Here is a 12,656-nt window from a genome sequence, read left to right as displayed (position 1 = left end):
CAAGGAGGATGAGAAGGGCTTGCGAGATTTCGTGCCTCACGTGCCAAGATAACTTCATCGACAACGGATATTGTGCACCTTGACTTGCGGGGAATATGGGGAGGAGAGGGAAGCATGTCGTTGCTCTGTCTCAGGCAGCAAAATGTGTTGGGCCGGCCCTAACTCCAGATTTTGCCCGGTCAGGCCGTCCTTTACCCGTGTGCTACGCTAGCGAATGGCCTGTCAGGTGTTTGCGCGACAGATGTTCGATTTCGGCACGCCCGGATAGAGGAGCGCACTCCAGAGGAGGTTCGCAACAGCTACCTCACCGTGAGGCATATATACGTGCGAGAGAAAGTTCTTAACCAAAAGCCTCCCGCCTCTTCAACCTCTCCGCCCTCTACACCCCCGCCCCGGCTCGCGCGACCTGCCGGCGGTCTCACAGCCCGCCTCTCCTGGCCACCCTGTCACTCAGGTTTCTCACAGCCAATCGTGCAGCTTCTGTCACCCTCTCCCCACCCCCTCCTGGGAGTGAGGGAAGGACTTGTAAGCTTGGAGACTGGCGGGGGGGGTTGTTGAACAGAGTTAAATGATCGAACTTTCCCCCCCTCTCCTCGCTGAGTTTCTGCCGCGCTGAGGCTTCCACGGCTCCCTCCTTTGCCTCAGTGAGGTGAAGCGGAACGTCCTAAGGCGGCTCGGGCTTGCTTTCCTCTCCCGCGGTCCCCGGTGCACACAAAGCCATGGGATTTAAGGAGCCCGGCGTGCCTTTGACCCTTCTCCTCTGGATTACGGCTTCCTGGGGATGCCTGCCTGGCGCTGCCGCCGTCGGCGGGGCTGGCGAAGCGGCGAGTGGTAGTGCTGCGACTCGCAGGCAGGACGACTTCTCCACGGCGAGTGTTTACGGAGCCAGATGCACCTCCAGGTGCCTTAGTTTGCAGATCACTCGCATCTCCGCCTTTTTCAAGCATTTCCAGGTACGGGGCGAAGGCAAGCAGCTCCTGGCCGGAGGAGCCCTCCCACCGGGCTTAGTTAACACCTTGCTCGAACTCCCGCCTTCTCCGAGGTTGAAACGAAGCGCAAGGGCTGGGAGGCTTTAACCCGTGCGGAGGGAGAGAAGGGGAGTTAGGTGTAGTGGTCAGTACCTGCGCATAAGGCACGATCCTAATGAGTATTTTACTAGCGAGTAAGTCCCGTTGAACTCGACGTGCGATCGGAGGGCTAAGGCCACCGTAGCCCTACTTATATTGACTTGGAAGTCAGTCCCATTGAACTCTGCGGCACTTGTTTTCCAATAACCCCACGCATTAGATCGGGTTTGCTATCCCAAACGTGTATACTTGGAAACAAGCCCCAGTGGAAATCAGTGGAACATACTTCTAAGTAAACATGGTAGCATCGGGTTGTTAGCTTGCGCCTAAGCAAGCAGCCCTTCAGGAGGATGAGTTACTCCGAATTTGTCTGCTTTTCACCACTCTCGTGTTCACGGTGGTCACGCACTTAGCTACCGCGTTTATAGAGGAAAGTGGCGATTTTAAATCGCGTTAGCGGCAGAGAGTGGCAGTTGGCAGCATTACTTGTTATTTACATACACCTAAGGGTGTGATCTGTACATAATGTGATTCTAAGGGCGATGCGAGATTCCCAATTCTTGTTGTTTTTTGTCAATGGAACCAGAAGGTGATAGTTACTCCTGATTAAGTCATCCATATTTTTAAATCGGTAAATTTATGTATGTGGTCTGAAGGTATAGTCTCAAAATTACTTAAAGCAGATTATTTACCTGTTAACATTCATTTGTACGCCCCCCCCCACACAATGGGGGGAGACCTGTTGCTGTTCTGTCTCTTATGTGTATAGTGATTGTAAGTAATAGTTATTCTGAATTAATGAACCTGTGATAAAAGCTTGATTTTTGGTGAGCATATTTGTGTTCTTTATAGCATGTATGTATTGTTTGAATTCTGAAATTATTGAAAAAGTAGAGGATGCACAGGGGATTCCATCCCCAAATATTCATTTTATTCTTACTGAGCCTTTTCAGTACAAACATGCAAGTGTGTGGTGTGAATGAGAGAGACAGATGTTTAGTCAATGTTCTTGCCCTTGTTTTTTGAATGTGGTCCTACATTCTGCAGTTGTGTCTTTGTAATAAGACTTGCAATCAGTTTGCTTGTTTGCTTGGCCAAGAACAGTTCAGCACACTAACTGCTTGATTTTTTCCAGAGTTCAGAATGCCTAATTCCATTGAAATCAATGGGTTTAGATGTTCCAGCATGCTTAATCCTGCATAGGATTTGGATGTAAATTCTGTGGCATAACGGGTTAGAGTGTTGGACTACAACCTGGGAGACGAGGGCTCGAATCCCCACACAGCTGTGATGCTCACTGGGTGACCTTGGGCCAGTCACTGCCTCTCAGCCTTAGAGGAAGGCAGTGGTAAATCATCTCTGAATACTGCATACCATGAAAACCGTATTCATAGGGTCGCCATAAGTCAAAATTGACTTGAAGGCAGTCTATTTCCATTTTCCGTTTTCAGAAAACTGGGTGCTTTGAAAAAGTTGATCCCTGAAGGCAAGGAGGGAAGAAGTTACTTTCTTACGTGGATCTCTGCAGGTGTCCCATTTACTTTGAATTTCTGTCTCCTGCAGTTATTTTGATAACACAGGGCGTGTAACATAGCTTCTGTGCTTCCTGCCATAGGCAATCTGCTGGACTAATTCTCTCTGATCTCTCATGTGTATGTCATGTGTTTGTTTTGGAAAATGAAGCAGGAGAAGATATGGCTCCATTCTCCCTGGTGGTGTTGAGTCTGAATGTAGCTGTATAATTCCCTCTGTGTTGCTTACCAGAAGATGGATGTTACGTGCCACCATGGTTTTATTGTACAGAGATGCAAAACTCATGTGTAGAATAGATGTTGGGGTTTTTTGGGGGGGAGGGGATTGTCACTGAGTATTTTGTATCCTTTCATTCATGCTTAAAAAAAATCCAGGCTTTTTCTGCCATCACTTTCTATGCTTAAACTATACAGTGCATCTTCCCACTTATGGCTGCCCAAAAATGTAACAAGCATTGGAACGACAGATACTCTAAAAATCGAGATTAGCACAATCTCGTGAGGCTAACAATGCAATCCTGTGTATGTCTACTCAGAAGTAAGTACCATTAAGTTCAATAGCGCTCATTCCTAGGTAACTAACTATAGGATTGTGGCCTAATTATATTTTTCAAGCTAGTCAAAATCTATATCCAAATACACAATTGCCATTCCAAACTATATTTGTTGGACTTCTGAACCCTGTCTGTCATATACATGTGTGACTCTTTTAGTATTGTTTGGGTCTTTTTCACTTACTGGCAGTTCATGGCATGGAAGAGAATCAAACAGGTATCTGTTCTGCAGCTTGCATGACTAGTTTTGGGATAACCAAGATAGGGAATACAAGACACCTTGTTTAACAACGGGGTTATTTGTGTCCTTTTGCTTATCACTAAGTGATCAATCAGCAGTGTGGGAAGCTGCTGTAGGGTGGGTGGGGGATGTATGTGTGCCCTAAGGCTACAATACTAGGTCCAGTTAAGTGTGCTTAAGACCTGTTGAAATAAATGGGATTCAGGGGTGTATTACAGGGTGTAAAACTGTAGTCTAGAAGATTGCACTTGCTCTTACAATGTTACAAATGTGGCCACTCCAGATTATTCAACAGAATCTAGCATATCTCAGGCCACAGCATTCTACTACTTTGAATTTTGCTAGATTTTAGTTTCCTCAGAAATAAAAACAAGCTGGTTACTGGAAAATCCAATATGGACACATTTTTCACATGCAGAAGTTTTTTTAGAATTCAGCACATATTGCTGATACAGTGGTTTAAGAATTCTGATACAAGAATCTTGATACATCACTGTTGCTTGGCTTTTATACAAAATGTAAATGTACTGCCTTCAAGTCAATTCTGACTTATGGCGACCATATGAATAGGGTTTTCATGAGGCTGGCAGTGACTGGCCCAAGGTCACCCAGTGAGCTTCATGGCTATGTGGGGATTCGAACCCAGATCTCCAGGTTGTAGTCCAACACCTTAACCACTATACCACACTGGCTTTTATACAAACCTACTATATTTAAATATTCAGTCTATTAATTTATGCTGTATCCATTTTTGAGGGAGGGGGAAACAGTATAGCCTGTCCACTGTTGTCCACGCACTGGTAACCTCCAGGCTGGATTACTGTAATGCGCTCTATGTGGGTCTGCCCTTGAGGTTGGTCTGGAAGCTGCAGCTGGTGCAAAATGCGGCGTCAAGACTGCTCACTGGAGCAGGGTATCGCCAGCATGTCACCCCGCTGCTGAAAGAATTGCACTGGCTGCCCATTTGCTACCGGGCCAAGTTCAAGGTTCTAGTGTTGGTGTACAAAGCCCTATACAGCTCAGAACCAGGTTACCTGAAAGACTGTCTTATCCCTTACATACCCAGTCGATAACTGAGCTCTGCAGGTGAGGGCCTCCTGCAGATACCATCTTATCAGGAGGTTCGTTCTGCACAATATAGGAAACGGACCTTTAGTGTGGCAGCACCTACCCTGTGGAACTCCCTCCTTTTGAATATTAGGCAGGTGCCATCTCTGCTATCTTTTCGGTGCCTTTTGAAGACTTTTTTTTCAACAAACCTTTTAAGTTGAGAGTTATCCCAGTCTGTGTCTGTCAGAATTGCTTAATATGTTTTTTAATAATGTTTTAACGTTTTAAAAAAGTTTTTAAAATGTTTTTAATGCTGTTTTGTCTTAATGTATTTTAAGATTTGTTTTTATGATGTTTTAAAGTGTTTTTAGTGCCTTGTTTGCCGCCCTGGGCTCCTGCTGAGAGGAAGGGCAGGATACAAATAAAATTCATAATAATAATAATAATAATAATATAATTAGAGTAGACAAAGATCAATTTGAAGGGTTTGGAGAAAAAGCAGTTTGGATGTGATAAGCTATTGTGTATAAAAAAGATGCTTGAGCCATTCCAACTAATGGGAAGCATCAAAACTGGTAGACTCCTCCTCTGAGCTAAGCTCCAGCATTCAATACATGCAGAGTACATAACACTATGTATATGTGATTACTTATACTTGATAAAGTAGAAAAGAGTAAAATACAGAATATTCAACAAAGATATGACAGAGTATTCTCACTTGTTACCTGGCAGTGACTAATTCTTGTTGAACTCAATGGGAGATAGAGCTAAGCAAGTGTGTATAGGATAGACTGCACCTGTTTAAAATAGGAACTCTATAGCGTACTTCTGAAGGTTGAAGTAGACTTGGTCCACAGAAGCTTATGCCATAGTGAAATTTATTAGGCTGTAAACTGCTACAACACTCTTTGTTGTTCTTACTAAAGAATAGTTATTAGTGCACCTCATTAATTCTTCTCTGTATTTGTATTTTTTTTGCATTCTTGAGAGTGATGTTCAGTTTTAGTCATATTCAGAGTAGATCCATTGGGGTCTGCTCTATTACTCTCAGTTTTTACCCACTTTCATATTCTCATGTATTCTTTTCTTGGTAATGCAAAATTACCCTAGGGAGCTAGGGATAAAAAGATCTTGATTATGAATCGAATGAAGTAAAATAATCCCCCCATCCCATTTGCAAGTGGAAACAAAAGGTGATATTCAGTGCTAGATCTGCTGAAGTTAATAGACATGACTAATTTAGGTTCATTAATTCCAAGGGGTCTGCTCTGTGTAGGACTTGGGTAAATACCATCATATTAACATTTTATAAAAGCTCTTTATAGGAACTTATAATGTATGTATCATGATTCCAAAGCACAACAGAGCAAGACAAATAAAAACATACTCAGACTATACGGCAAAAAAACCCATGGAGAGATAGAGCTTGATTGTCATCTTGCATGTTATCCTGTGGAACACTTGGACTTCACGTTCAAAGAGCAATCTGTTGCAGGGCATGAACATTTCTTCTGTCTTTGAAAATGTGTTGTTATGTAGGCATGAACCAGGAAGAAGGAGAATACATTTTATATCTTGAAGAATGCATTCTGTATAATGCACCCTGTACATGCACCCTGTAATCCAGCTGAATTAGTGATGGGGTGGGTCAGAAGTCCAGATAAGTAAAGATAGACTGGATAAAAAACTGCCTTCTATGAACATGTCTTTTCTTCAGGAGATATATCAAAAGCAGGAAATTGTTAAACCCAGTTAATTATCTTGAAAGGGAATTAGGTTTTTTAAAAACTGTTGTCATTTGGTTGTAACTCTTTTTGTTTTACAGTTACACTGGCTAAAGGAAGCAATTTACACCAGCCAGTTCCTAGTGAAAGGCCTTTTTATGTGTGTGCTTTCTTGGCATGATTTCTTTCTGAAGTAAAAACTGCTGACAGAATGCACATTGCCAAACAATAGTGATTACATTTTAATTAGCTGGGGTGAAATAATCTGCAAATTACTCAGTTAAGACTTAATAACTGGCTAGTCCCCCCCCCACAAATCAATTGCAAATCACTGACTTTAACCCTAACCTGTGAAAGCACAATGCAATCTATCTAAATTATAGGGGATTAAATACTTATTAGACGTGAAACAACAATAATGTATAAAAAGCAAAGTGATCTTGGTAATAAAGGTTAATCTTTCTATTTTCTTTTATTTATTATTTAATTCATTTATTAGATTTATATCTTCCCCTTCCTCCCTGTAGGAGCCCAGGGCGGCAAACAAAAGCACTGAAAACACTTCAGAACAGAATAAAAACAGACGTTAAAATATATTAAAACAAAACATCTTTAAAAACATTTTTAAAACTTTAAAAAATCATTTTTTCAACAAAGGAAAAGGTTTAAAAACATATTAAAAAGAAAAAATGGAGAAAAGAGAAGAAGGGGGAGAGGGATATGGTAAACATAGTATTGCCCTTGCTACTTGAGACATACAAGAGATGACCAGGTCAGGCAGGTGCAGGCAGTATTGTTCTGTCATGAAAACAAAGATGGGTTTACCCCCCCCCTCTTTACTATAGCCATTTCAGGAGGTCTTTTAAAGTGTAAATGATGCTGCAATATAATAATTCATTACCTTTCTTCAGATTTTAAAGGAAGCAAAAACTGATGCAGCAGAACAGCAGGAGCAGTTGTTTTTTTTTAGTAAGAAATACTGTGTTCTGTCCTAGGCGAGCTCTGATTCATCTGCACCAATTTTTGATTTACTTTTTTGGGCCTTGGCTTTGATGGCAGTTACTAAGCTGGTTTCAAAGGACATAAAGTAGGTTAAATGATGCTTTTTACTGGGCCAACATCTCTTGGGGATAGTGTACAAGCTTTGGAGTTTGTCAGCAGTTTTTTACAGTTCAAAACATACACGTTTTCTCAACATAAATTGGTCCAGTGGAAACAGGATTGAACTATATGTGTGTTCTGTAATTGGTCTGAAAAGCCTGGCACAATGTAAGTTAGTAAAGTACTCTTGTGCAGTTGCTGCAGGACAGGTTGTGATGAAGTACAATTGGGGGAAAAAGATGGCTAATTCTGTGTTGCTTGCAAGCAGGGATGGTCTTGTTCTGTTCTATGAGATATTTGCGTCATGCATATGATTTCAGAAGCTCTTGTACACCTTGATACAGTTGTTACTCATATTCACTTAGGTAGTTGGCATTGGACAAAGGAGAATTGGGTAAATTTCCCTTTCATTCCTGAAGCTCACTGGGTAACCTCAGGCATAACCAAACCTGTGGAAGAAAGTTGTTGTTGTGATAATAAAATGGGATAACTCTTTGAGATATATGGAAGAAGGCCATGAGTTGGGATACCTACTTGATAAATAAAAGGATGTTAAGAATACAGCCATAAATGCAGTTTCCAGCCATTATTGGCAATTCCACCCTCTTCTAAGATGTCAGTGGCTTGTATTCTTATATAGGGAGTAAGATGAAACCTCTTAATTCTTGCTCCACAAAGAATCATAGAATAGTAGAGTTGGAAGGGGCCTATAAGGCCATCGAGTCCAACCCCCTGCTCAATGCAGGAATCCAAATCAAAGCATTCCTGACAGATGGCTGTCCAGCTGCCTCTTGAATGCTCCAGTGTCAGAGAGCCCACTACCTCTCTAGGTAATTGGTTCCATTGTCGTATGGCTCTAACAGTTAGGAAGTTTTTCCTGATGTCCAGTCAAAATCTGGCTTCCTGCAGCTTGAGCCCTAGGGTTGCCAGGTCTCCGGTTTTCGGCTGGAGACTCAGGGAAAAAGGGGCCGTCTCTGGCCTCCGGCAATACTTGTTTTAAAAAGGTGGATCTCCGGTTTTCATTGGCCCCCTCAGCCACGCATGCGTGATTGACCACGCATACGTTGGGCTGCGGCTGGCCGACTTCCGCTCTTTATCATTCAGGCTGCTCAGGCAGGCAGGACTTGAGCAGCCGCCACAGTGAGGGAGAGGGACCTCTCCAGCAGCAGCAGCCCTTGCCCACTCCCGCCACCACCCACCCACAGAACATACAGGTGAGGCACGTGCGTGAGGGTGATGATCTGATGGCCCATGGGTGGGTGGAGGCGAGCGGTGGCAGCGGAGGCTAGGCTGGGCCAGCCTGGCTCTCTTAGCCCCGGCCCGGACTCGGAGCCAGTTAACCTGGGGCTCAGGCTGCTGCAGTCTCTGGTTGGGGGCGGGGGGGCCCATCGCGGCCGCTGCCATGGGTGGAGGCAAGTGGTGGCAGTGGAGCCCAGGCTGGGCCGGCTCCCTCTTAGCCCCGGCCCGGTCCGGATTCGGAACCAGAGCCAGTTCCTCTGGGGCTCAGGCAGGCTGCAGTCTCTGGTTGGGGGGGGCATCACACGGCTGCTGCCGCGCCCAGCGTCTCAAGACGAGGCCCACGCCAGCGGGTGAAGCCGGCGGCTGTCCTCCTTTCCCAAGCCTTCTGCTGAGCCTGTAGGCCGCGTTGGCCCGTCTCGGCAGCGGTTGCTAGGAGATGGGCGACGCGGCTTGTCAGCCTCAGCAGGAGCCGTGGAGGGCAGGCCGGGCCGGCTCCTTTTTAGCCCTGGAGCCGGTTCCCCTGCTCCGGAAAGGACGGCCGCCGGCTTCACCCCTCCTGCTGTGGGCGCCGCTGGGCAGCAGCGGCCGTGATGGGCCCCCCCCAGCGGCGCCAAGCAGGACGGGCGAAGCGGCCGGCCGTCCGGAGCAGGAGAACTGGCTGGACTAAGGAGGAACCGGCCCGGCCTGCCCTCCACGGCTCCTGCTGAGGCTGACAAGCCGCGTCGGACCCGTCTCCTAGCAACCGCTGCCGAGACGGGCCGACGCGGCCTACAGACTCAGCAGAAGGCTTGGGAAAGGAGGACGGCCGCCGGCTTCACCCGCTGGCGTGGGCCTCGTCTTGAGACACTGGGTGCGGCAGCGGCCGTGTGATGCCCCCCTAACCAGAGACTGCAGCCTGCCTGAGCCCCAGGGAAACTGGCTCTGGTTCCGAATCCGGACCGGGCCGGGGCTAAGAGGGAGCCGGCCCAGCCTGGGCTCCACTGCCACCACTCGCCTCCACCCACGGCAGCAGCTGCGATGGGCCCCCCCGCCCCCAACCAGAGACTGCAGCAGCCTGAGCCCCAGGGTAACTGGCTCCGAGTCCGGGCTGGGGCTAAGAGAGCCAGGCTGGCCCAGCCTAGCCTCCGCTGCCACCGCTCGCCTCCACCCACCCATGGGCCATCAGATCATCACCCTCACGCACGCGCCTCACCTGTATGTTCTGTGGGTGCCTTTTTTTGTAGTTTTATTTTTACTATTTAAGTTTGGAAATGATGCCAAATTTTTGTATCTCTTTAATCAATGTGTTATATTTGGTGATATATATTGCATTATATATTGATGTGTATATCAATATATACTGATATGTATTACACTTACACAAACACATTAAAAGGGTGGGAATTCTAGCCTTTTGCATACTACATAGCCTCTTCATAGAGCTCCCAAGCAGTGATATCTTGGTGTTGTGATGTACAGAAATGGAGAATATACCCTGGATTCCTGATTTTATTTTACTGGGGTGAGGTGGGGGTGATTTGCAGCACTGAATTTTTCTGAACAGAACACTTACAGATTTTCTGACAGTTGGCTGACTCCTGATATTAAACAATTGCACCAGCTTATCTGCCAATAGGTCAGTGGTGCCTTTAACCGCATCAATCCATCTCTTGTTTGGCCTTCCTCTTTTTGTACTCCCTTCTGTTTTTCCCAGCATTATTGTCTTTTCTAGTGAATCGTGTCTTCTCATTATGTGTCCAAAGTATGATAACCTCAGTTTCATCATTTTAGCTTCTAGTGATAGTTTTGGTTTAATTTGTTCGGACACCCAATTATTTGTCTGTTTTGCCTAGAATGTCCTCCCTTATCCTTAACATGGCTGCAACCGTATCTACTCAGAAGTAAGTCCTATTGAGTTCTATGGGGCTTAGTTCCTTAATAAGCATGTTTATAATTGCTGCCTTCAGGAGCATCCATCTGTGCTCCCATCTAACATCTCTGCAACACTAGGCTCCTTTCTTCCAATAATGGCCTGGCCTGAGGGCACGTAAACCCTTCTTGCCAGAAGCAAGGAAGCTAGATTAAATGTTCCCTAAAGGTGTTGAACTGTGACCTGGGAGACCAGGGTTCAAATCCCCACACAGCCATGAAGCTCACTGGGTGACCTTGGGCCAGTCACTGCCTCTCAGACTCAGAGGAAGGCAATAGTAAACCACCTCTGTCTGAATACTGCTTACCATGAAGACCCTATCTGGGACTAACTTGAAGGCAGTCCATTTCCATTTTGCATCACCCTAAGCTTGTGAGAAAGAATGACCTTGTCACTTCAGATGGACCTAGGAACACCCTATTTTAGGTAAGATTTCTATTTTAATCTCCAGAGAATTTTTTTTGAATGGTATGCTCCAAGCAACTGTGGTTGATACAATGTATCATGCTTAATGATATCACTAGGGCCTATCCCGTGACATCACTAGGGCCCGCCCTGTGACATCACTAGGGCCCGCCCCATGACATCACTAGGGCCCGCCCCCATTTTCTCAGGTTTTTGGATGGCTCCGACCTGGCAACCCTATTGAGCCCATTATTCTGTGTCCTGCACTCTGGGACGATCGAGAAGAGATCCCGGCCCTACTCTATGTGACAATGAACTATATTCTAGTTAGAGATGTGAAGGCCCAGGAAAAACCCAGAAAAATTCAGAAAAAACCCACTGTTTTCTGTTTTTTTCTGAAGTTGTTGTTTTTCTGAAAAATTGAAAAAAAAATGAAGAAAAATGGATTATGGAATGTTTTATTTTAGCATGATGAATAAAATGTTTCATTGAATCTTGGTCCCCCCCCCTTTTTCTCAGTTCTTTTTATGGGAATGGATGCTTTATGTCTGCTTGACACTGTGGAGGACTAGCAGAGATATAAATAATTTTCTTTGTTATTTATGTTGATGGTTTCTTCTGTTTTTTTTAATTGTTTTTTGCCTACTCCTCATAAGATGGCAAAACGAAAGAGGTTCCTTACAGGTCAGGTGTTCCTTAAAGTTCAGGATCTTGTAGATCCATTTGTAAACCAAAAAAAAAGGTAAAAATTTAAAGTAAATTCAGTTGTAATAATTGTTTGAATAAAATATACTTTAAATATACCAAATATGATAGTTTTATGTCAAACCAACTTGTATGTAATTACATTTTATGTTTCTGAAGTAACAAAGTGACCTTCAATCTGTAAAAAGTGCTAATATTGCATTTTTTCAATTTTCCTGAAAAGTTCTTTTTTTTCTGAAAAAACCCAGAAAAATAGTTTTTTCCATGGGTTCAAAATTTCCAAAAAAATTACATCTCTAAGTCTAGTGTTCCTTGTGTTTATTGACCCCATTTTATCATTTTTGCATCAAGTTGATCAGACATTTGGTGATTTGCTATAATCCGGAAAGCATGGCAAAGGTACTCTCATTTGGATTAAGCTGCCTGGTTTCTTATCATGTATCAAAACAGCACCAACTATGGAAAAAAAATTAAAGGCACCACATACTTTAAGCACAACAGGACCTTTAAATTATCTCGAACCCTGCCTACTCAATAACAAGATTAAAGGTTAATCTTGATTTAAGTAGGTTTAGACACATACCTTTCTCTTAGCCTTGGCTCTTCCTCAGTGCCAGTTTGGCATGTTTGATAGTACTGTGGTTTTAAACACTATTATTTTGTTTTTTGTGGTTGGTTGTTTTGTGTTTTTGGTTCTACACCACTTTTAATTGTTTGGAAAAATGTTATAGAAGCATCTTAATAAATGAAATAAAAAGGGTGTGTGTGTGTGTATGTTAAGTCTTCCCCATTCACCAATGCTTTCCTGTGCAATCTGTCCTTGCTGGTTCCCTCCAGATGGGGCCTGACACAGTAAAAAGTCTTCAAGGCAAGCAATGAAAAGGAAAGTGGATAAGCATTTTGTCCTTACTGTTTTTGTTTTTGTTGCTGCTATAAATGTAGACACTGGCAAGAAGGAAGCTATTTCACTTCCTGCCCCATATAAATCACTGTAACCCACTATGAGGTGCCTTCTAGTCTTCTTATCCAATTTAACCAGTATTATGGGAATGGAAAATTACTAGACTTTCCCACCACCTTCTAGAGCAGGGATGAAGAGCCAGTGGCGTTCCAGATACAAATCCCACCA

General features: G+C 44.3%; 1 protein-coding gene across 1 annotated transcript in view; it reads left to right on the top strand.

Moving 5' to 3' along the window:
* The first annotated feature begins 361 nt into the window (after positions 1–361).
* Positions 362–12,656, top strand: part of ANOS1 (anosmin 1) — a 133,327-nt gene continuing 121,032 nt past the window's right edge. Inside the window, exon 1 of the mRNA XM_061627073.1 lies at positions 362–953. Within this exon, the coding sequence (XP_061483057.1) occupies positions 720–953 (234 nt within the window). The 5' untranslated portion in view covers positions 362–719. The remainder of the gene's footprint in view (positions 954–12,656) is intronic.

This window comes from Rhineura floridana, chromosome 5 (assembly GCF_030035675.1).
Source record: "Rhineura floridana isolate rRhiFlo1 chromosome 5, rRhiFlo1.hap2, whole genome shotgun sequence".
NCBI classification, from domain to species: domain Eukaryota; kingdom Metazoa; phylum Chordata; class Lepidosauria; order Squamata; family Rhineuridae; genus Rhineura; species Rhineura floridana.
This window is presented reverse-complemented; position numbering and strand designations above follow the sequence as displayed.